The 24,987-nt window shown below is 38.4% G+C and overlaps 1 protein-coding gene across 1 annotated transcript in view; it reads left to right on the top strand.

Annotated features, from left to right (window-relative positions):
* Positions 1 to 1,856: 1,856 nt before the first annotated feature.
* LOC122970319 overlaps positions 1,857 to 24,987 on the top strand; it is an 80,580-nt gene continuing 57,449 nt past the window's right edge. Inside the window, exons 1-3 of the mRNA XM_044336450.1 lie at positions 1,857 to 2,058; positions 5,008 to 5,176; positions 12,907 to 13,060. Coding sequence (XP_044192385.1) covers positions 2,042 to 2,058; positions 5,008 to 5,176; positions 12,907 to 13,060 — 340 coding nt within the window. The 5' untranslated portion in view covers positions 1,857 to 2,041. The remainder of the gene's footprint in view (positions 2,059 to 5,007; positions 5,177 to 12,906; positions 13,061 to 24,987) is intronic.

Genomic DNA, 24,987 nt, shown 5'->3' with positions numbered 1-24,987 from the left:
ATGTTTGTATGTGTCTCTATTTGTATGCATTTCTGATGGTATAGTGTAGAATATTATACTTGTACCAGTTCTTTTGTGTGTGTGTGTGAAATTACTTATATATGTGACATTGTGGGGACATTCGTTTCTATAGTACATTAGGGGGACTGATATCCCATTTGGGGACAAAAAGCTAGTTCCCATTTCATCAGCTGCTTGTAGATTCAAACTTAGTCTTGCCATAATGTATACTCACTAAGTATGCTCAACGTATCTGTCCAGACACCTTATCTGACGTACGCACTTAGTCATATGGTTGAGACTTAAATCTATCCACCTAATTACTTTGTAGGAACTCACATCACATCAAAAAAGCAGGTCAAGGTTAAGCTTTTGTTTTAAGATAGAGATTTGGATTCAGTATTAGATTACTTAGAGTAAGGTTTGGGTTTAGGCATTTTGCTTAAAGTAAACCAGTATATAATGTCCTCACAAGTGATACAAACCCGTTTATGTGTGTAGGGGCTTTGCAGGATTTTTTTTTTGTCAGCACAATCAGGGAGAGCCACTGGAGAACTGGATATATGCAAATAACATCTAAATATATGACACCACAGCTCCAAAGGCTGACAGTTTTGCTTTGTTGTGGTTGCACATTCATCCAGTAATCCATCCAGTAACATCCTCAATCGATGTAAACACATTTGTTTACACATGTAGGTCACTGTGACACAAACTGTCTCGTCTTTAGTCTCAGTCTGTACTGCAAAACACCATGTTGCAGCATGAAAACAGCTCAGCTCAGATGACATGAACAAACCATGCTCATTTGATAGCACAACCGATACAAAGACATACTTTGTGGTTGCGTTACTTCTCCCCCACAACTGAAAATGTCCTCCCCAGTCACCAAGGAAAAAGAGAGGGAAAGAGAAACACAAAACTAAATGCTTGATCTGACAGGAGCATCATACTTTCATATTATGCAACCAATTCAGCAGACAGATGGGCTGAAGTACCTACAGTCTTCATGTAACACATTTTACTAAGTTGTAATCATAGTTGTCAGGTCCCTTTTATTCTGTGATTATAGTGATATTGTCCCTTGGGGCTTGCTGTACAGAGGTGAGGCTATATAAATCCCCAATAGAGACAGCAAGACCAGAATAATATAAACCTGACAACATTAACTTCAATTTAGAAAACTATTACAATGATGTCATCTTGAGTGAGGACTCAACTGAATAAAAATTCAAAGAAAGCCAGTAAGCAGCTGCTAGTGTGTGGCTTCAGGGAAAGGGATGCAATGTAGTGTGCCAGGAAGGAGTCATTTTTAGTTTTAAAATACAGTGTACTTGGCTTCGTACAACCCAGACCTTAACTGAAATGCAATTAAGGTCTCTGGATACATCCAAACTGGGGATTTTGCAGTTACATAGTATGTGTCTTTGACGACTGAGACACTAAGACGCCCCAGTTTCCTTAAGAGTGGACCAAATCAACGTGAAGTTTGCTGGTTGCAACCACTGAGAAGAATTCTGGGCCCAAATCAAGGAGTGTCACTTCAAGTTGCAAAGTATAAGCTAGTTTACACCCTGCGGATATTAGCTGTCCAGCTAATGTGACAGCTAGCTGCCTCTATCAACTACTACACATTCACAACAAAACCGCAGCATGTGATTCCTACATATAGAACCTTTAATGCAATCAAATGTTTTGGATATTTACAGTAGTAAAGACATTTACTTATGTTTCTTTTACTTTGAATGCAAACACATTTTATATGTATGAAACTTCTCTTCTTAGCTACTCTTCCCTAACAACTGAAGGCCTACAGTAAGCATAATGTTTGTGTTTGTTTATGCCCATCCAGGTTGGCTGGTGGGAGAACGGCCACCTGCGTCTGCGTTACCATCCTTGGTCCCGTTACGGCTCCTTCCTGAAGCCCCTGGATGACTCCCAGCACCTCCGAGTGGTCACACTGGAGGAGAGGCCCTTTGTGATTGTGGAACCCGCTGACCCGGGCACCAGCTCCTGCATCCGTGACTCTGTCCCCTGCCGCATGCCCGTCAACTCCAGGTAACACACGACAACCCTTAGATATCAAGCACCCCCATTATTATTGGAGGAAACTGTGCCAGAGTCATTTCTCCACGTATATATTCACTTAATGCACAAAAATAATGACAAATGAATATGATATTGTTTCCTGATGTTTACCTGTGTAACTAATGAATGTATAAGTCATGAATTTAATAGCTGATAATATCCAGTTACCATTTATCCATTTAGTGACAGCTGCCCATTACGGCTGTTAAAATAAAATGTCACTTGAACATTTCCTTCATCATAGCAGTGGCAAGCAGTCAGTTTTCTGGTTGTGTAATTTGACTCTGCAAGGGGATGATGAGAGGTTTAAAATTAATCTCTCACCATTACAAAAGCAAAAACTAGACGAAAACAAAAACAACTGTAATGAAAGTAAGCGAACAGAGTTGAAATGTTTTTGTTACTCTCTAAAGAAGGTAGCAGGTCAGGATGACCTCCAGTTTATTATGGCCACAAGGATAAAGAAACAGAATTATATTGATGTCACATTTTTCCACCTGGGAATGGACTGAAACCATTTTATACACGACAGGATTTACTTTAGTATATAACAGCTGATTTCTAACATTGATGTCTTGTAGCGATTTCTCTTATAAACCCATATCAGCCTATACACCTTACTGAAAAGTGGGCGAGAAGTTTCAAAAAGTGGTTAACTAGATTCCATCCTGTAACCAGAAGGTTTCAGGCTCTGCTCCCTTGTGAAACTATAATGTTGGCCAACCATCCATGAACAAGACAGTAAATCTTTACCATCTGCAGGTGCTGAGTACAGGGAGGGAGAGACTTAGCAAAAGACTTTCATTCTGGGATCAATAGATTAAAACATCAGAAAATAACCTAATTATCTCAGAGAGGAAATTAAGATGCCTAACAGCACCTACATGGTTTAAAAGTCACACCAAAGCAGGCAATTAAGAACAAGGCATTATTTTGTTACAATTTCTTATTAAAACCAAAACAGGAACTTGAAACCACACAGCGACTTAAGGTGAATTTTTCTTTTAATCAATCCTGATGATAAGCAGAAATCATAACTTCAATAGCTTTTTAATCCTGGAACAAGAGAGCCCTGTTGCATCCCTATCAACACCTAGACAGAAGTAAAGATGTATGTGAATCATGGTACATGTGGGGTCACTAAACTCAGATCACAGTAACCTACTGCACTGTAAAATTATTAGCAGCACTAAATAGAAAACAACAAAACAATACAGATTCTTTATATTGAGGTGGTGGTTAACAGAAGCCAGGAAATTATTAATAACTGAGCAGAACTTTATTATTCTACAGTATAAAGCAGGAGTTACAGTCAGAATCATTTATATATATGGTTCCTTTCAGGCAAAAGTAAGTCAGAGGGGAAAAAGCAAGACAGTGTGTGTTGGTGTGTGTGTGTGTGTGTGTCTTCAGGCTCCTGGTCTATCCCAGATAAGCTTCCTTCCTGCCATCACACAACCAGGCCAATAGGAAGATAAGTTCATCCTCCATCAATTTTATTGGCTAAAAGAGAAGTTTGCTCTTGTTAATCAACCCACTTTTACCCAGGGTTTTTCCCTTAAAAGATTTTTGCCTAACTCGCTTGTCTTTACTCCCTATTTATTTATTTTTCCTTACCACTGTGTTTATATTTATGAACTGTTTAATTGATTTATCTTTCTTTATCTGACACAGCTTAAGCTTATTTCCTCTAATCTTGTTGCAGTGCACTGGCTAAGATGTTTTATGCTTTATTTTCTCCTGCCATCACCACTAAGGTCATGATGCTTTGTGCTTAAAATGAACACACATAAATGACTGGGCGTACAACCAGGTACTTAACATAACAACATAACATACAGCATAACTCCCTCTTACTTTCCCACCTGTGGTGACGGCCACTTCATGCATGTCCTATTTCTAAATGCTCAACAGTTGTTGACCACATAATAACATAGGCAAGGCAAGTTTATTTATATAGCACATTTCATCAACAAGGCAATTCAAAGTGCTTTACATAAAATGTTAAAAGCATCAAGACAAAGTGCAAAAGAAACACACCATAAAAGGATATTTAAATACAACCAAAGACAATCATTAAAAAGCCAAGAGAAAAGAAAAGAAAATAAGCTAAAATAGAATAAGACAGATATAAAATACTAAAGTAATTATTTGAAGACAGAAAAGTTTTCACAATGAAACAACTTTTTATTACCATTATTTCTGCTCAGTTATCATCAGACCTAATTTGAGGGAAAATACTTTTTTACATCACTTGTGGTACTGAGCAATCATGTCCCACCCTCATAAAATTGACCTTATATTGGCTTCTAGTGAAAATAATTATCCAAATACGCAAGTTGTATTGCTAGGTAACAGAGCTGATAGGTTACCATAGCTAAGTATCTGAGGGGCCATTGAATGGGCACTTTGTATGGAGAGCTGATGGAGGGCACTGCAGCTGCTTGACTGATAGTGATCTAAATGTACTTGGATTCCCATATGTGACCTGCTCATGATGCTCTCAACAGGCTGGATGACGCCTCAGAGGAAAGAAGCAATCGGAGGCCTTTGCAGAATTTTGTTTCTTTTAGATAGCATCCAAGAGCACCAAACAGAGTTTAATTCCTTCTTAATAATGCAGTTCCTCCTGAGCTGTCTGACCCGTCAAGCAACGCCTCTCTGAACAGCCCAAACTGTCAGTATTGATCCTCGCCTTCCTCAGTCTCCTGTTCTTCCTCTGTTACCTTCTCAACCATGTGTCTTTTGTGTTCATCTGTCCGTTCTCTCACACCCTTAGCAGCTCAGTTTCCTTCGCTTTCAATTTCCACAACAGCCAAGCCACCCATTCAGGTCGGAGCATCCTTGATAAAACATCCTAAAATCTTATAGAAAAACATGTTCACTATCTTACTTTTTTCCCTCTCACATTCTCCTCAGTTTGGTGGTGGACAGCACGGGGCCTATGAAGCACTGTTGCAAAGGCTTCTGCATCGATGTCCTGAAGCGATTGGCCAAAATTGTGGGCTTTACCTATGACCTTTATCTGGTGACCAATGGAAGGCACGGGAAGAACATCGATGGGGAGTGGAATGGCATGGTCGGAGAGGTGAGAATCTTCTGATATTAATTGTAAAATACCTCTACAGTTTTTGGGGGTTTTGGAGATACTAGCCTACAGATATCCCCATATTCAAACAATGTTGCATCTTTCCCACTCCATCACAACAACTATAAACACATTTGGTGGTTTCCAACGTGGTCGGACGGCACGTAGTAAGTGTGGTGGAAATAAACCGAGTAAAGGAGACCAAGAAAGAGAAATTTGTCTTTTGTATATTTATTTATCTTTTGTGCAAAAGGACCAAAACTTACAGAGTGACAATCAGCATCTGCCGAGGAATCGATCCCGAATGCATCATCATCAGAGTTTTTATATGCATAGGAACAAAGACTCAATAGTTACACTTGACGAGAAAAACACATCAATGATTGATTAAGGCCGTTTCTCAATTGAAGGCTCAACCTTGTCTCAAATTTTCATGAGGGACAGTTAATGTTCAAGCTAGGCTATATTTCAACCTTACATTATTTTGCAGGTAAAAGTGGTACAAGTCAGGCATTTTATGAGGGAAAGACAGTTCATGTGCAGTATCAGAAGTTCGAGCAAAGTTCAGTGGAAAGGAGCCAGTCCTGCTTTCCACAAACCAGTAACACGGCAAATCATACTTGGATTAGGTTATGTATTATATGATAATTGCATATTCAAGGGTTATACATTAAATGACAGGTTATGTATTATATGAGGTAGGTTATATATTATATGATACTTCAATTTTTCCTCTACAGTAAGAAGCAGTTCTGATCAACCATAAATGGAGGTTTAGCAAGCAGCAAGTGTAGCAAGTACTGTTTCTATGGTTGCCTGCAGTTTAATTTACCTCATGCACTGATTTGGTAATAATGGCAGTGATGGTAATTTAACTTTTGGCCAGAACCTTGTTTGAGGTCTCTGGATTTTAATACCTGCAAGACAATCAGAAACAGGTATTCAAACCACCCTCTCAGCTTTGATAATGGATAGATTGACATAAGGGATCATTTCTGCATTCTAGGTCTCTTAAAGTAACAATGATATGAGAACATTAAGTAAGTCAGGGTAGTAGTAAGTACTAGGGGTGTGCCCGAATTCAAACACATTATTCAGCAAAGCACAAATAGTGTTTTTTTTTTTTTTTTACGAATATTTGTTTCATACAAATATTTCAAGAATTATTTGTTTTCAGGAAGAAAAATAAACCATGACAAATACCAGAGTGCAGGTCAGTTACATCACTATCTCAGTGTCTCTCCTCTGCTCCGCTGTGACGTCTATCAGCAGGTCTCAGTGAGGGGAGTCACATCCACCTGCTACATGACGCACATTTCCTAATTTGGACATCAATCCCAGAGTTGGGAGTGTTCCCCAGAGATAAAGCTGAGCTACTGACACACACTTCATGAACACTTATTGTAACACTTTAATTTTCTAAAATTAAGTTAAATTGTCCACGTTTATTCGAATACAAATACAAATAATTTTGCTTCCTCAACAAATACAGATACAAATACAAATACTGGGCTCTCTGCACATCCCTAGTAAGTACAGAGCTGGACTCAAGCAGTGGGGAAGCAGCTATCCTGGACCCGTCCAAATTGAAAGAATACACCTGCCAACATCTGTGCAGCTGTGTTATGTACGTGTTGTATCTTTTTGTTAAACCTAAACTGAAAGCTAAACACGAAAGATAGGGATATTTACTAAAATGTTGAACAAATCCAGACAAAATGGCTCCATCTAAAACATCCAGAAGCAATACAGAACTCAAAGCAAACAAATAACCAAGTGATATCATGGGTGCGAGATTAAATTTACAAGTTTATAAAAATGTTTGTTCAGTTGGGACTTGAAAGAAGACACAGCTTGCAGGCTGCATTTCCTCTGGGAGTTTATTCTAAAGTTTAGCAGCCCACATCACAAACACGCCGTGACCTTTCTTTGTGTGTGTGTCACTGAGATATTGTAGCCATATTTTTTAATTCTCAAATGTTCCTGTACAGTAGCACTGTCGTTTTTCTTATTCGGTTTGATTTTTTCTTTTGTTGTGTTTACAAAAAAGGGGGGGTTTGATTCGAGGGCTCCCATGAAATTCTTTTTATCCTGCTTCAAATCCTTTAAAACGTGACCCAGCGAGAGAGGATTGGACCGGAATCGAAGAAGAAGGAGAGAAAATATGGAGGAAGGCTGTCAGAAAGATTAGTGCTGGAGGAAGTGAGAGAGAGCGAGAGAGAGAGAGAGGACAACACAAACTGTGAGCCTGTACATGACTCTGTGTGTGTGTGTGTGTGTGTGTGTGTGTGTTGGCAGATACCCTACTGCTGTTTCCATGATGCCAATCCCTCTCTTGTGGCTGGATTAATGAAGTTGGTTTTAACATGGAGTTAGACAGGGGATGCAAAATCATCAGACAGAGTGTGTGTTTGTGTGCATGTCTATGTTTATGTGCATATATGTGTGTGTATGTGTGGTCTAGTACTTCTATCTTTGTGAGGACCAGTTGCAGTTCTAGATATTAACCCTGTAACATCCACCCTTTTTATAGAGTTTTTGCCTATTTGGCAAATGGAAAAGCTTATAACAGAAGAACTGTAAGGCCATGATGCATGTATTGGGCTTCATTTGACAAGTGACATCTTCTAGTTTCTGGAAATGTGTTTATTTAGCATGTAGCTAAAACACAACCAAAATTATGTCAGTTCAAATAAGGCTCAAAAAAGTGTTTTTGGTCCTCATCTATCATGAGTCATATTTGAATAACAATAATTAGGACATGCTTTATGCCAGAACTATGCAGAACACCTTATACGTTCTACATCTTGTCAACCTGTATTAAATTCCAGACCTCTAGGTCTAACCTTATGGGAGCTCAGGAGTTTTTAGTTTGTGGTGTCACTGGTGTCCCCGAACCTCTCCACTCATCTCCAATTGGCCAACTTGTGCCGATTGCTTTTACTCATTACTGCGTGATGCTGCCGCTAACAACTGGCTTAAGCGGGTCGCCGGCGACCAAATGGATTTTAAAAGGTTAAGAGTGGGGAGATTATTTGGAAAGTAGGGACATGTTGTTGCTCTTTACTCCTTCAAATGTTTAAGGTTTGAGACTTGATTTCAGGACCAAGGTTAGAATTCATTTTAGGCTGTGCTAATAGCTCTGATTTCTGCAGTTTCTACCAGCGGATACTTTACTGCAAGATCAGATATTCTAGTAGAGAAAAAAAAGAACTACGTTGTCTCTAAACATTTTACTCAAACGTTCTATATCAACATTTTTGCAATTTGACAAACACAATTAAAGATATTTTGTCATCATGTGGAGAGAAAACCTAATTTAGCCAGCATTATATTTCTAGCAAAACATATTTGCTGTTGCAGTTCAGTCGTATATGAGCGTTAAGTTATAGGAGAGACAGGTTTGCACTGAAAGACATTTAACATAACATTACAAGAAGCAGCCTGTTTGTGGAGTCGCATGCTCTCATGGTCTCTCTCTATTCATCCTCCAAATACTCAAACAAACCTTACAAGGTGGGAGTGTAGTGGCCTCACACAGATTTCATGCACTGAATCCTGCAAGAACAAAAGAATCCTGCAGACTCAAAGCATCTGATTAGTTCCCAAGTCAGAGTTATACTGTATACTGTATATATGGCTCAGATGCTGTTTTGACAGATGAATTTCACCTGATGAAGGCTTGAAGACAGTACAGAGGATTCTTTGGTTCATGGCGTTAATGGCGTTCAAGATCTTTGTCAAAATTGGATGCAGGAATGTCCAAACATCAGTCATGTTTGGTGGGAAGGGATTCTCCCTCAGGCTCTCCCGCAGTTGCGTCACACGGGCACAGCGGGGCACCAACCTTCTCACAGCGGGGTGAAGATGAGGCGCTGCTGCCGCCAGATGTGACTGTTTGATTGTAGCCCATCAGGACACAAACCAGTCATGTCTGTTAATGTGATCTGTATTGCCTCACTAACGACTGAAAACGAAACTATTGCTGTGTCATTAATAGCCAAAGTAATGGTGTTTACTTATTTTCATTCACTATAACGGAGGGTGGCAATCAGGAGGTTTAGAGTGGAATTGGCTTCGAAAGATTGTAAAACACAGGAGATTTTCAATGATTGGTGGATTAATTGATTAGTAGATCAATGGAAAATGAATCAGCAATAGTCAATTTTTCTGTTTTTTTTAGTCTTCTATCATAGTAAAGCTATATCAAGCAGATATTTTGGGTTTTGGGAAATGGTGATCGATATTTTTCCCATTTTTCACAATTTTCTGGCATTTTACAGATAAAACTTGAGAACAATCAATTAATCAAGACAATAATCAATAATGACATGCCTGGTTTTACTGTAAAGGAGAAGGTTACTGAGCCTGTCTCCAACTATTTGCTATTCGTTGTACTCAAACAATCTCCACCAGCGTCAGAGACAAGCAGTGTCTGTGTGACTTAAGTGTGTACGTGTAACAGCGACAAAAAAAAACAAGTAAAAGTATCACTATTTGCTAACGGTCCTGATGTTGTTTACAAGGCTTCTGTGTCAGATAGGCAATAGAGATGCAGGTGGTCTCTCTTTCTTTCTACGTCCCCAGCTGCTTTCTCCCCAGCTTCTGTCAGTAACTCATTAAGTTGCCTAATTATGGCGGCAGACGAACACGTGTGCACAGGGACAGCTGAGTCTATGTGAAACTGTCATATATCACGGTGTCTTGTCCTTGGTTGTTTCCTGTTACCTGCGGCAGTAATTGTTTTTTAACCAAACCAGACTGTTGTGAATATACAAAAAAAAAAAAAAGAAGAAGAAGAAGAAAAAAAGAAAAATGCACCATTTTTCTCTCACTTTTTCCCTTTTTATCCCCGTCTGCCCTGCTCTTTGTCTCTGTAATTACACTGTATTATTTTCTATTAACTAAACTCCTCTTACATCCTGGATAACTTATATTCCATCAAGGCTGCAATGTGTCTGCCATCCTCAGACGTTGTTCTGTGTCCTTGTGCCAGTGAAAGCCTGGCATCAAATGTGTAAAACGTGCGTCATCACACTCTTGTAGGAATGTACTTTATAGTGTATTCAAAGGCTTCAAAGACAAACTATTGATTTTTATAAAGTGAACTTTGTTCAACTGTTTCCTCCTGCGCTTATCCAGACAAGGTTGTCTGTGCACACATTTATTCTGCAGCGTTCTATAAATTTCATAACACTATCATGGTATAGTATGGTCCATTATAATATGAATATATATATAATGATAATGATATAAAAAAGACTTCATATACTGTAGGTATTAGGGATGTGCAGAGGGCCCAGTATTTGTATTTGTATTTGTATTTGTATTTGTATTTGTATTTGTATTTGTATTTGTATTTGTTGAGGCAGCAAAATTATTTGTATCTGTAGTTGTATTTGAATAAAAGTGGAAAGAGGCTTTAAAATCCTGTTTTTGTTTTTATGACACTTTTAATTTTAGAAAATTAAAGTTGTACAATAAGTGTTCATGAATAAACTACCTTATGAAGATAAAGTACACTGGGTTTTGAACTGGAGTCTCCCAGATCATAGACGACTGCGCTGACTACTGAGCTAAAACTTTACTCATCGCCTCATTGCAGACAGACCTCTAACTATTTATACACCCATAACACAGAGACAGCAGTATAGTGGGTAGAGTTTCCAACAATATAATCTATGAATGCAGCACTTTTCAGCAGACACTTGGATGTGTGTCTCAGTGAACTGAATTTGAATTGTGAGAAGTGAATCTGGAAGTATGTGCAGCAGAGAGTTGAATGAATGAATTCAGTTTCACAATATTACATTCAAGTTTCGAGTTTATTGGAATTCAGTTCCAAACTAATAAATTCAGTTTCAAATGATGCTATCAGTGCAGTTATTCAAGTTAAACAATACAGATTCAAATTACATGATTCAAATTCAGTTTTTTAATGCAATTATTCAAGTTGAGCATTTCAAATTCAGATATAAATGATTCATATTCGGTTTCTAGTGACACATGTGTATTTCTGCTCAACACCTGACCTACTGAATATGAATAACTGGAGTCTGGAACCAGGCTAGTTTTAAGCCTCTGAAAGTATCCTGTATTTTTGCAGAGCAGTCGGTTGCACTCCAGGAAGAATTCTCCATCGACCAGGAGATTATGTGTTTTATGTGTGTCTGGCAATGTTTTGAATACACAGAAGACAAAGAAATGGGTAATTATAGAGAGCCGAAGTCTTGACTTCAACTCCAGGCTAGCTGTCGTTCTGCTAGTGTCTGTAATTAAATGCTACAGTATACAGTCTAATAAATTTCTCAGCATTTTGTATATTACTGGGGTTTACTATCCATACTCTAATAAAACTGAGTATGTAGTACTTGCTTTTACAAGTTGAAATATTTTTGATCTTCTTCCATCTTAAGCAACCATTATCGCGTGGTAGTTCAGGTACTCATGTCATCGTACTTATCTCATCTTAACTGTTGGTTTCTTCTATATCCCAGATAACGTCCTTTAATGTCCATCTTTCCAGCTTTTTACCTGTAATCTCAGCTGTCTAAAAACATCTATTACATTTGTTCTTTTCCGTCCTGCAGTTAAATTGACTCGTTTCATTCTGTCAAACTGGGGACATTTAACCCACAGTTGTCCAGGGCTTATGGGAAATGATGTTCATTAAAGGCTGCTGGAAACAGACAATTAAGTAAACAACAATATCAGATCATTTTTTAAAAAAGTTATGATTGAAACATGTCACAGTTATGTTCCATCGCTGAATTTTTAGTGTATCTGTAAATCTGCAAATGTCAATGTGATTTTGTCACAATGGTTGAACAAAACAAAATGCTTCAACAGAAAAATCCAAAGATAAACTCATCTCACTGTACGGCCACAACTCTTTGATTGACAGTGATTTGAGCGCAGAAACACCACAATGAATCGATGAGTGATGAGCGTTCAGCAGAGACAGCGGAGGAGGATTTTAAGGATTGTGACTTTTAGAGCATGGTGAAAGCCTCGGTGGTATCTGCTGGTGAAGGACAACAGAGCCTTTTGTCTTTCACAGACTTTTGGTGCCAGGCCAAGACTTAGACTAATGAACTTCTGGTCTGGAGCCAGCTCCTTTAACCTCCACAGTCCCTCCACTTTTAGTCAAGTAACCTCTGTTTCCCGCCAGGTGAAACACAACAGAGCTGTGAATCCCTTCACTTTCTCACCTTCTGACCATCTGAACCTCATTTACAGCTGTCAGAGGAGCTCTGATGATGAACGCACCTCAGCTTTGTGTCGCATGCCGTGACAAAAGCAAACTCTGAAAAGCACTTGAACCTACATCCAGTTCATTGACAAAACCTGTGAAGTTTTTTTTTTAATTTTTTTTTTTCTCCTCAACACTATTGAGGAAGAGTGCTTTGGATTTTTATTTTCAAAGAGGTCTGTCAGTTCATTTTTTCCTCTTTGTGCTTCCATGAACAGCACAGTCTTCAGGCGACGCTTTGTACGAGGGCGTAGAGTTCACAAATGTTATGATGTTTTTCAGCAATTAAATACAAATGATACAGAAAGAGACACATGAAAGAGAGAAGAGGCAACGCTGAACTCATGACATCATATTTAAATGAACAGTTTATCGTCATGTAAGATTAAAAAAATATATCCCTTTTAAACTTTTTAACTTTTTATTCACACTTTGAATCACTCACAATCATTCTAACTTCAGGCTTCCTGTTTTCTAGGTGGTGTCCAACAGGGCCGACATGGCCATCGGCTCTCTCACCATTAACGAAGAGAGGTCAGAGGTCGTGGAGTTTTCTGTTCCGTTCGTGGAGACCGGCATCAGCGTCATGGTCTCCCGTAGCAACGGCACTGTATCGCCTTCTGCGTTTCTTGGTGAGTTGCATTCATGTTCCGTTTTGTCAAGTACATGTTAGTTTACAATATAAAATTGTTAAGTGACTGTTCATGTGGCATACTAACAAAAAGTATTCAGTTAATCGCAGCCTTGAAAATATGCCACGTGTTATAGGAAGTAAAGAAAACCTTACATTGTTATTCAAAGAATAAGTATATTCTCCTACAAAGTTCTAGAAATATAAAATCAAGTAATTTCAGGTCCAGTTTTTTCAGCTTCATCGCCAACAGAGAAAAACTTGACAGAAGCTCAACAGAAAGATAAAAGGAAAACATGAGTCAAGAGTTGTTGTATCTGAAAACCCTGGATTATATGTGTGCTTATGAATATTTATTCTTCATGTACACATTTCAAAAAGGTATGAAAAACTAAATTATCTTAAAAAATGCACTTATTTTAACCACAATGTACCTTATAGATGCACATCAACAAACTCCCCCAAAGACCTTATTACATAAGGAAAAAAGGGGAAATTCTTGAAGAATTAAACAGATTAGGGCTGCGATTAATGATTATTTTCATTATCGATTAACTGAGGTGTCAGAAAATGGTGAAAATGAGGCACATTGGGCTTTTCCCAAAGCTCAAATGTCCTCAGATGTCTTCTTTTATCCCGACCAACAGACAACAACCCAGTTTAAGTTTACTGTCATAGAAGATTAAAGAAACCAGAAAATAATCGCATTTTAGAAGCTTGAACCAGAGAATTTGTACCTTTTTTTTCTTAAAAAACAACTCAGAACGATTGGTCAACACACACAGTTATCAAAATAGTTGGCACTTAATTCAATTGTTGGCAACCAATCGATTAATTGAATGAATTAGTCGTTGCAGCTAAACAAGTGGTACAAGAGGAACAATAGTCATGTTTTACAGTAACAGATATATAAAGTGGAAGAACAGGCTTATGAATATGTCCAGTGAAAGGCGTAAAATATACACCTGGAACAGTCAAGGTGTATATTTCAGATGTAATAACCCGTTGGGCTTTTGCAGCTAGTTGATTTACATGTTGTGCTCTCTCTCTCTCTCTCTCTCTCTCTCTCTCTCTGTCCTACTTAATATGTTTGTGTTTTTGAATCAAACCAAAAGGGAATTTCACAGTTTTATTTGAGTCATTATTGTGATCTTATTCTCTCGTTCTCATGTTTTATAATCAAAGCTCGCTCCAACCAAATCAAACTAAAGTGATGGAATATCTCACACACACACATATATTGCCAAAACGGAGACGACTTTAGTGAAACAGCAGAACGCCGTCTGAGTGTACTAGAGCCTTATCAAGTGATGTAGTGGCAGTTATTGCGGAGAGATAATGTTCAAGAAGACACAGCTCTCAAAGTATTGACCAGCTGTTATTTTACTGCTGGTGTGAAAAATCTTTCTAAATCTCCTTTATTGCCCGAGTGTTTGATGACACACAGAAAATAAGATCTATTCACAACCTTTGACAATATCTGCAAAAACAGATATTATCGTTTGAAACATAAACAAGTTGCAAAATACCCAGAATGCATAGAGTTATGTGTAAACTTGCATCACTTAAAAAACCCCTGTGGAGCGACCAGCTGTAAAGGTTAGAGTTTTAATGAAGTGATCATTTTACGTCTTAAGGTTTGAGGCAGAACAGATTTGAGTTATTACTCATGCATTATTCCATTAAATTACTATCGATGGGGGTTTATGTCGTGTAAAACCGGCGAGTCAGGCCTGCCATCGCTCCTGGAGAAGCAAGAGAGTGAAAATGCACTTTGTTTAGAGGAGCAGCATTGGATTGTGGTCTTTGTTCTGCCACTGGTTGTAAAAATTGGCCTCTGATTTTACAATGGACCATAGATTTGTTGAATGCTGTTGCACAAAGAGGCACTGCTCTTTGATTCTGAGGGTAAAGCCTTAAAATCACTAAAACTTATTTATTGTGGTTGCAACTGTCTTATAAAGAAAAAGCGAAATCTGTGACATTTTAAATGTGAAATGTCCAAAAACCATGTGTGTTGTGTCACTACATGTGAAATGTTGTTTTTTACATGTGATGTTTTACATTTCACACTTGAAATTTCGAGACTGTTCTCCCAAAAAAAAACAATAGATTGTGATGTCAGTCACCAAAAAATGACATATAGTTACGTTTGAGTGACAGATGCCGTCTAGCGGCTGTAGTAATTATGACCCGGAGCAGCAGCGCAGTTCAGCTGACGTATATGCAAATATCCTCATTTGTAGGAGAAGGAGTGAATGGAGGCTGTTACAAACCTCTGGCTTGTAACAAAGCTGAGAGTCCACACTGAATAATGGTGCAAAAAGGACATTTATTTAACTCAACATGACTCATACTTAAATATGGGACTTGTTGTATCAGTGGTGTAAGGTGGGTGTATGGATGCATGAAATGTTGAGTGCAAAAGTAAAGAAACAAGTTCAAAACAACTTAATCTAATGTGCAAGCCATGTGGATGGGGTACTGGTGTTCAGCAGAAGAAGAAGAGAGAGAGAGACAGCCTTTTATATCCTTTGGGCCACTCCCTCCTCCTCTGACAGACCTCTTACCCTCCCACTCCTGGAAGAAAAACAACAAGAGTAGAGTGGAGAGAACTAAAGGGCGAATAAAGAAAGAGGGAAAGAGAGAAAGAAAGCAAGAGAGGGAAACAAGAGAGGGCTGTCACAAGGCATTAACTCAAAAGTGGACTTTGCCACAGCAGACAATGTTTTGTTCGTTTTCTGTTTCCAACTGCGAGTCGGGACAGTTTTTTTAAAAACCTTAACTACGATCGTTCCCCAACTTTAACCCTGTGGTTATTATTGTAGCCGTGACAATGAAGGTCGTTTAACTTTAAGGAAGTATTAACTGTAACCCACCACATGTTTCTCTAACTTTAACAAAGTGATCATTTTAACCTAAACCATGATCTTTCCCCAAACCCTAACCTTTAACCCTAACCCTAAACCTAACCAGACCTTAACCACAGCGTTGTCATACCATAAAACAGCATTATTTTTTAAATTTGTAACGGCTTTGGAAAATTATGTTGTCCTGCTGATTACTGCCGATAGAGGCGCCAGATTAGAAAAAGCTCCCATGTGTCATTCTGGAGTCACATGATCAAACAGTGTATTTGGTCCTTTAATGTGGAGGACTTGTTGGAAAAAAAAAAAAAAAAGAAGTGAAATATCACATATTTAAATATGTGATATTTCATGTGAAATATCAGAAAAATTGCATGTGGCTATGTGAAAATGTTGATATTTGAAACAGTCTTTCAGATGTAATATATTGTAATTTCTTTAAGGGTGAAAATACACTTGCAGGAAATATCTGAATGTAATGTCAACCATGTTTACATGACCAGTTAAATATGAGAAGAAGTCATGGAGTAAACATCATCTATAGCTGTTAACCAGCAGAGTGATTTACTACAACGACCCTAATAACTTACATAACACTGTACATTATGTTGTGAACGATCTTAATTATGTAAGAGGCCTTCGTTTCTAACATGCTTTTGTCTCACACTTAAAAAAAAAAAGCTTCACACTCGTGGCTTTGCATGTTAAAGCAAAGCTGCCAACCCAGACTTTCGATTTGATATTCTCAACATTCAAATGAGCTCCCGGAGTGAAGCAGGATGATTTTTTTTTCTTCTTCTTCTTCTTCTTCTTCTTTTTTAACATAAAGTATATATCTCACTCAAAGTTGGCCTCTCGTGAGATAACACCTCTTAATTTACAAATCTTCTTAGACTAATTCCAGACATTTCCATGCATGAAGAGATGGAAAGATGAAGGAGAGAGCTGGAGGCAGAGAGAGAAATGGAAAAATAAAGAAAGAGATGGATAAAGAATGCGAGAAAGAGAGAGAGAGAGAGTCGTGTAATGTACCAATATAAACCAAACACAAAAGAGCGAAAGAGAGAGAGAGAGAGGTTGAGTGGCTTTGATGAAGAGTGTGATAGAGCTGCTTCAGATATTTTCAGATGTTCTCAGATGCTTTAATCTAAGCAGTGGCTGGTTGACATGCTGTTTTGTGTGTGTGTGTGTGTGTGTGTGTGTGTGTATGTGTGTGTGTGTGTGTGTGTGTGTGTGTGTGTATGTGTGTGTGTGTGTTGTGCAGGCTAGATGAGATGATACCTGCAGCAAAGATGACTTGTTAGCACAGAGCAGCGTTTTGTTTCAGGCGACTACTTTTTAAATTCTCCGTCTGTGCTGTAAACCTGCTCGTGCTCATCCTGCTACAGTACATACTGTACGCAATATGAAATGTTTTAATTTCTATATAGACTTTTATTTATTTTGATCTTATCCAGTTGTGTTGCTTTAACTTCTCTGTACAGCACCTTGAATCAACATCTGTGTATGAAACGTATATTTCTAAAAGTAGATTATCAACATTTACCTAAATGTATTAAAGGATTTGTGGTCGTTCTTCCTCTCCCTCCCTGCTCTATCCTGAAAAAAATAATTTCTGATGATGATTCCAATGAATACGTTAAAAAATTAGGGACATAATTCACAGTCTGTGATAGACAAATCAAAGTGGGGATCTTCAAAAATTAGTCTTTTTGATGTGAAATTTTATATTTGCGTTACTATCCCCTGATAGCCCACGAAGGAAACTCTGACCGAAATGAGAATTTAAAACCAAAATGATGTTAACTTTGGAAAATAACCACTTTATTTGTCTAATTCAGACTGGTGAAGACTCATATTAGCTTAAACTAAGCTATAGATTACATTTTTAAACATTTCTTCTCCCCTTAAAAGTATCCCTTCACAGCCAGCAGGGACAGGAGAAATGATTACAGCCACCAAATATTATTAAATATGTGGTGGAAAAATTGCTTTTATCAATCATGAAAACACACAGATACAAAGAGCACTGGCAGATGAAATATTGCAATCAAAAATACAATGCATTATATTTCCAGAGAGAGAAACAAACTCACCTTCACTTACTAAGATCACCGTCTCTCTCTCTCTCCGCCGGGTGAGAACACAGTCGGACCTTAAATACCCTCGAACAGGAACAAGACTAATTGCAGTCGCCCTCAAAGGTCAATAAACAACTTTCAAAATAAAACAAGGGTCAGAGTTCAGGTAGTCACAGGGGTACAGTGTCTGTTTTAAAACTCAGAGATAAACACAAATATGCATGTTTCAAACCCACACAGTTTCTGAGGCGAGTCAGATTAACACAATAACAGAGACATGCAGTAATAATAGAAATACAAAGCAAATAAATGATAAAGCTTATCGTTTCCTGTTACAGTTTACTTTCACAAATTGATGGCCAAAGAGCAAAACCTCCAATCTGCATCAGCACCAGACCGAGCTGAATTCTGACCCTAATATACTACTATGTAGTAACTATTACATTTATTACACTGGCCCATCTTTTTACCTGAAAACAAGCTTAATTTTATTTTTAATTTAATTCTAATTATTAACTTGATTTAGAGCATCGTTTTGTAGAACCTCTTCCAACTTGCACCAAGTGCAAAAGCTCCTATCTGCAAAATGATCCAGGAAAAGTGGGGAAAAACCTGCTATCTGCACTTTGCGAGGCACTAATACCTAGTCGGTGTTGTTAACATGTAATATATTATGTATTGGGTATCCTTAACAAATAGCATTCTGCAAGAAAACAACACATTTTTTTTAGTTTTCTCAAAAAAGTGCATTTTTCAATAGGAGGTTTTGCTCATCGGCCATCATAATATACATACAGTATGGCCAAAATCCCATTTAATTAATGAACACTCTTTTTATTTAAAAGCAGATTTCAACTTATTAAAAGCAGTTTCATTAACCATCCACCCACCAGCATACTGGATGTACAACAGTAAGATTTCTGCTTATTCAACAAGCAAAGGTTTAGTACTGTTAATTAATTTCATGTACGATCAATTACATGTATGATCACACACTTTGAGTGTCCTGTCTAATGAAAATATGCTCACAGAACTATGGAATCAATCAATTTACTGATTGAATTGGCTGCTGAATAACTCTAGATAAATATATTTAAAAAAAAACATGCAGCCACACAAAAAAGGCTGGTGTTTTATTTGTATTGGAAATATAATGATAATGAGAAAATCAAAGCATCAAGATCAGAACTGTAATTACAGTTATGTAAACAAAAAAAGCTGTTTAAAAGCCGACATACAAATCTCAAGTCCAGTACGACGTTGCATTAAACTCAATTAAGAAGAAGAAATAAAACCAACCTTCAAAACTTCTATTCAGTCAGTGTGTTTATTGATAAATAAAAGTAAATAATGTCTGAAGGCAACTGCAGTAAAAGCTGTTAGTTTTCATATCAGTACAGTTATTATCAGATGCTTATAAAAATGTTGTATGTTAAAATGTTTTGCTTATTTTCAGCACCTGAAATAAAGCACAATTCAGTAGATTCATGTTTTTTACATAAAGAATTCTTTCATTATTCCACATTTAGGTTTATTTCATCCCAAAACAGAAAACCTGGAAGCTCCACCTGCAACCAAATCTAAGCCAAGATTTCAGTATTTTTTTGCCTTTTTTAAGGGGAGAAGAAGTGATTTAAAGCACGACTAGACTACTCTAGTCAACTCATATTCTCCCTTCATGAACCTGATCTTTCCCTCTACTCCTTAAGGGATCTATTTCATACTTACACAACTGCAGTAGTACATCTATCCATCTGTCAGAGGAGATTTAGGAGACAATCTGAAACACGTCACGGTTGGACAGAGGTGCAGGGCTCCCAGGGCCGTTTTATCTTAAGACTGCTGGGCAACGGAGCTGGAAGTGACTCTGTACTGTACCGTAGCTTTGCATGCTTGTGTGTATGTGTGTGTGTATGTGTATGTGGGTGCAGATGGGTTGTTAGGAATAAAAAAAAAGAAACGGAAAAAGGTGAGAACAAGCAAGGCCAGAGGGAGGTAAGAGCCCACATCAACATGTGAGGAAAGGTCAAAGGTGAAAAAAACAATCATGTGAGAATGGAGAAGTGAAGCAATTGAGAAGAACAGACAACTGTTTCCTATAAAGGTGCATCTGAAAAAAAACCTCCCAGCAGTTTCAATTGAACTGGTTACAGTGTGGGAGGAAGAGAGGGAAGACGAGAGGAAAGAAATATAAGAGAGAGACAGACGAGGAATTAAAGAAAGCCTGAATGAATGAGGAGTTCAATCAATTTAAGTAGGAATGTAGGAATTGATAGGCATCAAGAAGGGTGAAGCAAGGAGGAGAGAAATCATAGTTAATATTCTAAATATTAGGCTGGTATTCATCCCAAAGTGGCTTTAGAAAAAACATGAGCATATAGAAGCATCCTTGATGTGAGCCCCAGATTACTGAAGGAGCTTTCAGAAGCCACTTGCGACCGAAGTGTTAGTCGTCCGAGCCAGAAAATACATATTTTGGGAAACAAAGTGTAGCATCAATGAGACTTTCCTGGGACAACCAACACGTCTTCAGGTGGTTCTGTATGTTGAACTGGCGGCACAGTGCCTCATCACGCTGTTAAATAGAGCGGGTTGTGACTTGATTTAGAGGAAGTGGTGGGCAGTTCTGCTAACTAATGGAGCCTCGAAGTAGCGTAGGCAGGCGTGGAAGTCAGTTTCTAGTCACATGCTCCATAGAACCTCCAATCGTGTATCACCGTGACCTACTTCTCTCAGTAGGCGGTCTATATAAACATTTAGTGTTCATTCAGGTCTGCCCCCACATCCTCCTCCTGTATTAACATTCGGTTGTTTGTGATCTGTTGAATGTTTCTCTTCATTGAGCTTCCTGTTCTCTGCTGGTGAAGAATCACATCATTCAGGAAACTCAATAGATAGTAGTTTCTGTAGTTGCTATGGTCACACGGCGAGTCACGGTGCCAAGTTGAAAAAGTTGAATCATCATGAACTTGGACGGCAGCAACAAAGAGTTGTGTGCGTTCATGAGAACTGCAGCCACCTTCCTCCTTCCCCCCCGACCTCGGCCTCGGCGGCACGGCTTCCGTCGTATTTACACTGAAAACAACGGAGGCGGCAACGGCTCGCTGCCTGAAAGCACTTTCATGGTGTATTCACACTTACTGTACAGAAGGAAAAAAAAAAGCAGGCGGCCCTTTTCTCTCTCTCTCTCTCTCTCTCTCTCTCTCTCTCACTTTCCTCTTAACTTCCCAACATTGTGCCACTGGAAGCCTTCTTTGAGTCTTTGAGTGGTGGGTGGAACCAGCATGTTTTTCAAGGTTCGGTTCACAATGACAGACACGCTGTCACGTCTATGCAGCGTTTGAGTCTGTATGCATGAATGGATCATTAGTGTTATACTCTCAGACAGTGGAGTAACAAACAGATATATCATATTGGCTTGATTATGGGACAACCCCCCCCTTTCCTTGGCAGATATACCATGCATAGCGGTCACTACAGTGGACAGCTCTTATATATGCATGGAGTTTTAATGGTATAGTTGCACATCAGCCAACACAGTGGACTCTAGTGTGTCATCCCATACGCTGCCATCCATTGGCCAGCCTTTGTAAGTGCAACACAAATTTCTCAAAACCAAGATGGCCGCCTGCCGGCCGGAAACATCTTTTCAGTTCTTCTATGATAGTAGACCCTTGCAGGTACATAAAATTTTGTAACATCAAGTAACAACTAAGGAGTAATACAATTGTTAAAATTTCCAAGTATTGATTTTATGTTGGGAGAAAATGACAATTAATCATCTGTCCACTAAATTGGACAAACTCCTTGAAAAATGAGTGTTTAAAAAAAAATGAGGTTCAAATATTTTTTTTCATGCCTAAAGAGGAGGTTATCATAATTCATGCATGAAAGGGTTAAATGCAAACATAAAAGAAGTAAAGTAAATATAATTTAATTAACATGACAAACTATAACCTCTTGGCCTAGAAGCTGATGTTAGCATCTCAAAAAGAATCAGTATTTTAATCTGGTAACAAGCGCTCCCTTCATTCTGTTTTTCAGTAATCTCCTGTCAAGCTCTTGGAAGTGGTCAGTTTTGGGAGCATGGAAACATTTTCTGTGACTGTTCAAATATTTAACACCCTCTCCTCGGGACTCCCTAGCTTCTAACATGACATTCTGTGACACTGGACAGTTTTATGATGACTCTTTCTGCTCCATTTCTGCAGTTGAGACTCTTAACCGATGTGACGTTCTACCTCCATGGCGGCAAAACATGCAATGTTAGATGCAGATTATTCCTGCAGATTGAGCTGGGTTTACTGGGATTTTTTATGAAGTTGACTAATTATAGCAGACCCGCAGAGAAGTGTTGAAGTTTTCATCTTATCTTCACTCTGTCTAGAAAAAAGTAAGGCTAAAGTAATGAATATGATTTATTCCTAAATGTCGGACTTATTTTCACCTCCTTCTAGTCTGTTAGTCCTGTTTCATTTCACTTTCACTATTTCATCAAGTCAAATTCTTTGTTCATTTTTTGGTCAATAAAAGTATTTTGAAATACTGAAACATGAATGCTCTGAGTAACTTCTATGACCGCCAGCGCTTCACACAAACCATTCAGAAGTTTCCCCATTCAGTATTCAGAAAATAAGGTGAAAAATATAGATTTATCCCAAGTCCACCCATATACTGTGTGTTTACTCTGCTGCATCATGCATCAGCAGAGTCCTTAGCTGGCCTAAACCTTGGATCATATCTAGGTGGTTCATACCTTCAGTGTGTTTAAGATACTGTAAGTTTGCTGCAGTGTAATACATACTAATGCAGTGTCAGAAATATTAAGATGTTTGTTCTTTAACTGAATATTTATATATTGAAGCATTATAAATCCCTAAAATAATAACTAAATCTCCTTTTAATTAGTAGCTGTAATTCCAGCTCAGTCAATCCTGTAACACCTTGATACACTTGGCGAATGAGAAAATGTGACAGTAAGAGAGAGACCTTGTTACAAAAACAGAGACCCAGACAGAGCAGGGAGCTGGTGAGCGAGGCAGGACACAGTCTCTAAGCCTGGATGATAACAAATACTTAAACTGTAAAGGGACCCAGTTAAGAGGGAGGTGGAAATTGAAGGCAGTCTGTGTGTGTGTGTGTGTGTTGGAAGAGATGGTAAGTTGCAGTAGCAGGGATGTCACTCTATTGGCAACTGAGAGATATAAGCCTTTACAAAAAATAAAAAAATGATGCAGCAAACTTCTCAAACCAAACTACCAACCTGTGCTGAGGTCAATATATAAAAATATATATCACACTTTTACAAATAACTAGTCAATAACTCTGTGATAGAAATAAAGGTACTGTCTAACTGTCGATGTTAGGTGCAGCATGGAGCATTGGATCAAACGCCAATGTCTCTTCCAATTATTGAATGCTGGTTTTCCATTTTAGGAACCGTCACCTGAAACATTGCATTACCTGCAGCTCCCCTCGGCTTTATGGTGCTTTCATAGCGAGTTTCAGCTCGTTATTTAGCTGTCCAGCTGCAACTTTACTGTTTTGGTTCACACTCAGCGCTCTCTTGGTGTTGTTTTGTTCTGCAGCAGGCTGCTGTTCTCAGAGAAAAAGCCCTAAAAAGCCACCGTACACTACCTGCTCAGCAGCAAACAGCAAACAGACACAGTTAGCTGTAGACTAGCTGGTGAACATAGCGGAGCATTTAGCAGATAAAGAGCCAGATATTTCCCTCAGGAGTTGGTAGAGAGCGAAAACAGAGCTACAAGAGAGTGAATATTGGACTTACATTCACCAGGTGGACAGAAACACGACTCCAAATGAATAATTTGATGTTGCTCCGTAACTGCTGGATGTGTGAAGAAGCAACATTTGCTAACAAGTTCAACATATTAGCTTAAAAGGATATGTCAGTGTTGTGTTTCCACTGCCCCCGAAGTCAGCTAATGCAGGTCTAAACTTGTGAACAGGTTCCTCTTTGTACTTTTTATACATTTTTAAATCAAGATGTTTAGGAAGTACAAGCAGCACTTTGTTGTTATACAGTTTGTTCTGCTACACACAATGTGGTCCTTGATAATAATATTAATATTGTTTAACTTTCTTAATCTTTTCCTTGCATCATTTTGCTACATTCCACCTTCTCATTTCATCTCTTACAGCTGATTCCAGCTCGCTCCTCTCCCCAAAAACATGCAAAGGCTCAGCCATCATTGCTTGTCCGACATGTACATTTCACACTGGACACTTGTTTCACTGTGTCCTTACATATATGCAGTACTAAACTGTGTTTATTCACGTTATTCTTGTGCTGTAGCAACATTTACTCGACTAGCCATGCTTGACAGCTCCGCTAGCATTGCCTGAAAGAACCTGGAACTTGGACTTAAGGGTTAACTTCCCAAAGGAGAAATGAAGGGAGAATAACAGAAATAAAAGCAAAATGTGTGACAATGGCTACATGTTCCATTAGTAGATACTCAAGCGATTTATTAGTGGATTTAAGGGACTGAAGACAGATTTAAAAAATGGTCAAAATCAATACAGTAGAAGCTCTGATATCCTGACTCAAGCTCCAGAAATACTACATGTGACATTTCCCCGTAATGCACTTTAATAATACATAATGCAATATGTTCTTACACTTTCCATAAATGGCAACATATTTCAAACTCTTTTTATAGTCCCCTGCCCGAGCTGAGATAATCCTGATGACATCATTAAGTGTTTTCAGAGGCTGAGTAGAAATCCTCATGACGAGTAAACTTACTTAGATGTGTAAAATCAGCCCGTTTAAACCCCTGTTGTGAAAAAGGGGGGGGGGGGGATCATTACATCCTAAATCCAATTTGGCAAATTTGAGTCTTATTTTAATATATTTACATTTATGGTGCTCCAATGGAGACACTCAAAATTCAAAACAAGTCTTGAAAACGCTGCATCACATACAGTATGTCAACAAATATCATATTGGTTTTGTC

Source organism: Thunnus albacares, chromosome 19, assembly GCF_914725855.1.
Source record: "Thunnus albacares chromosome 19, fThuAlb1.1, whole genome shotgun sequence".
Lineage (NCBI taxonomy): Eukaryota > Metazoa > Chordata > Actinopteri > Scombriformes > Scombridae > Thunnus > Thunnus albacares.
Note: the sequence above shows the minus strand (reverse complement) of the source record. Positions and strands in the feature narration are given on the sequence as shown.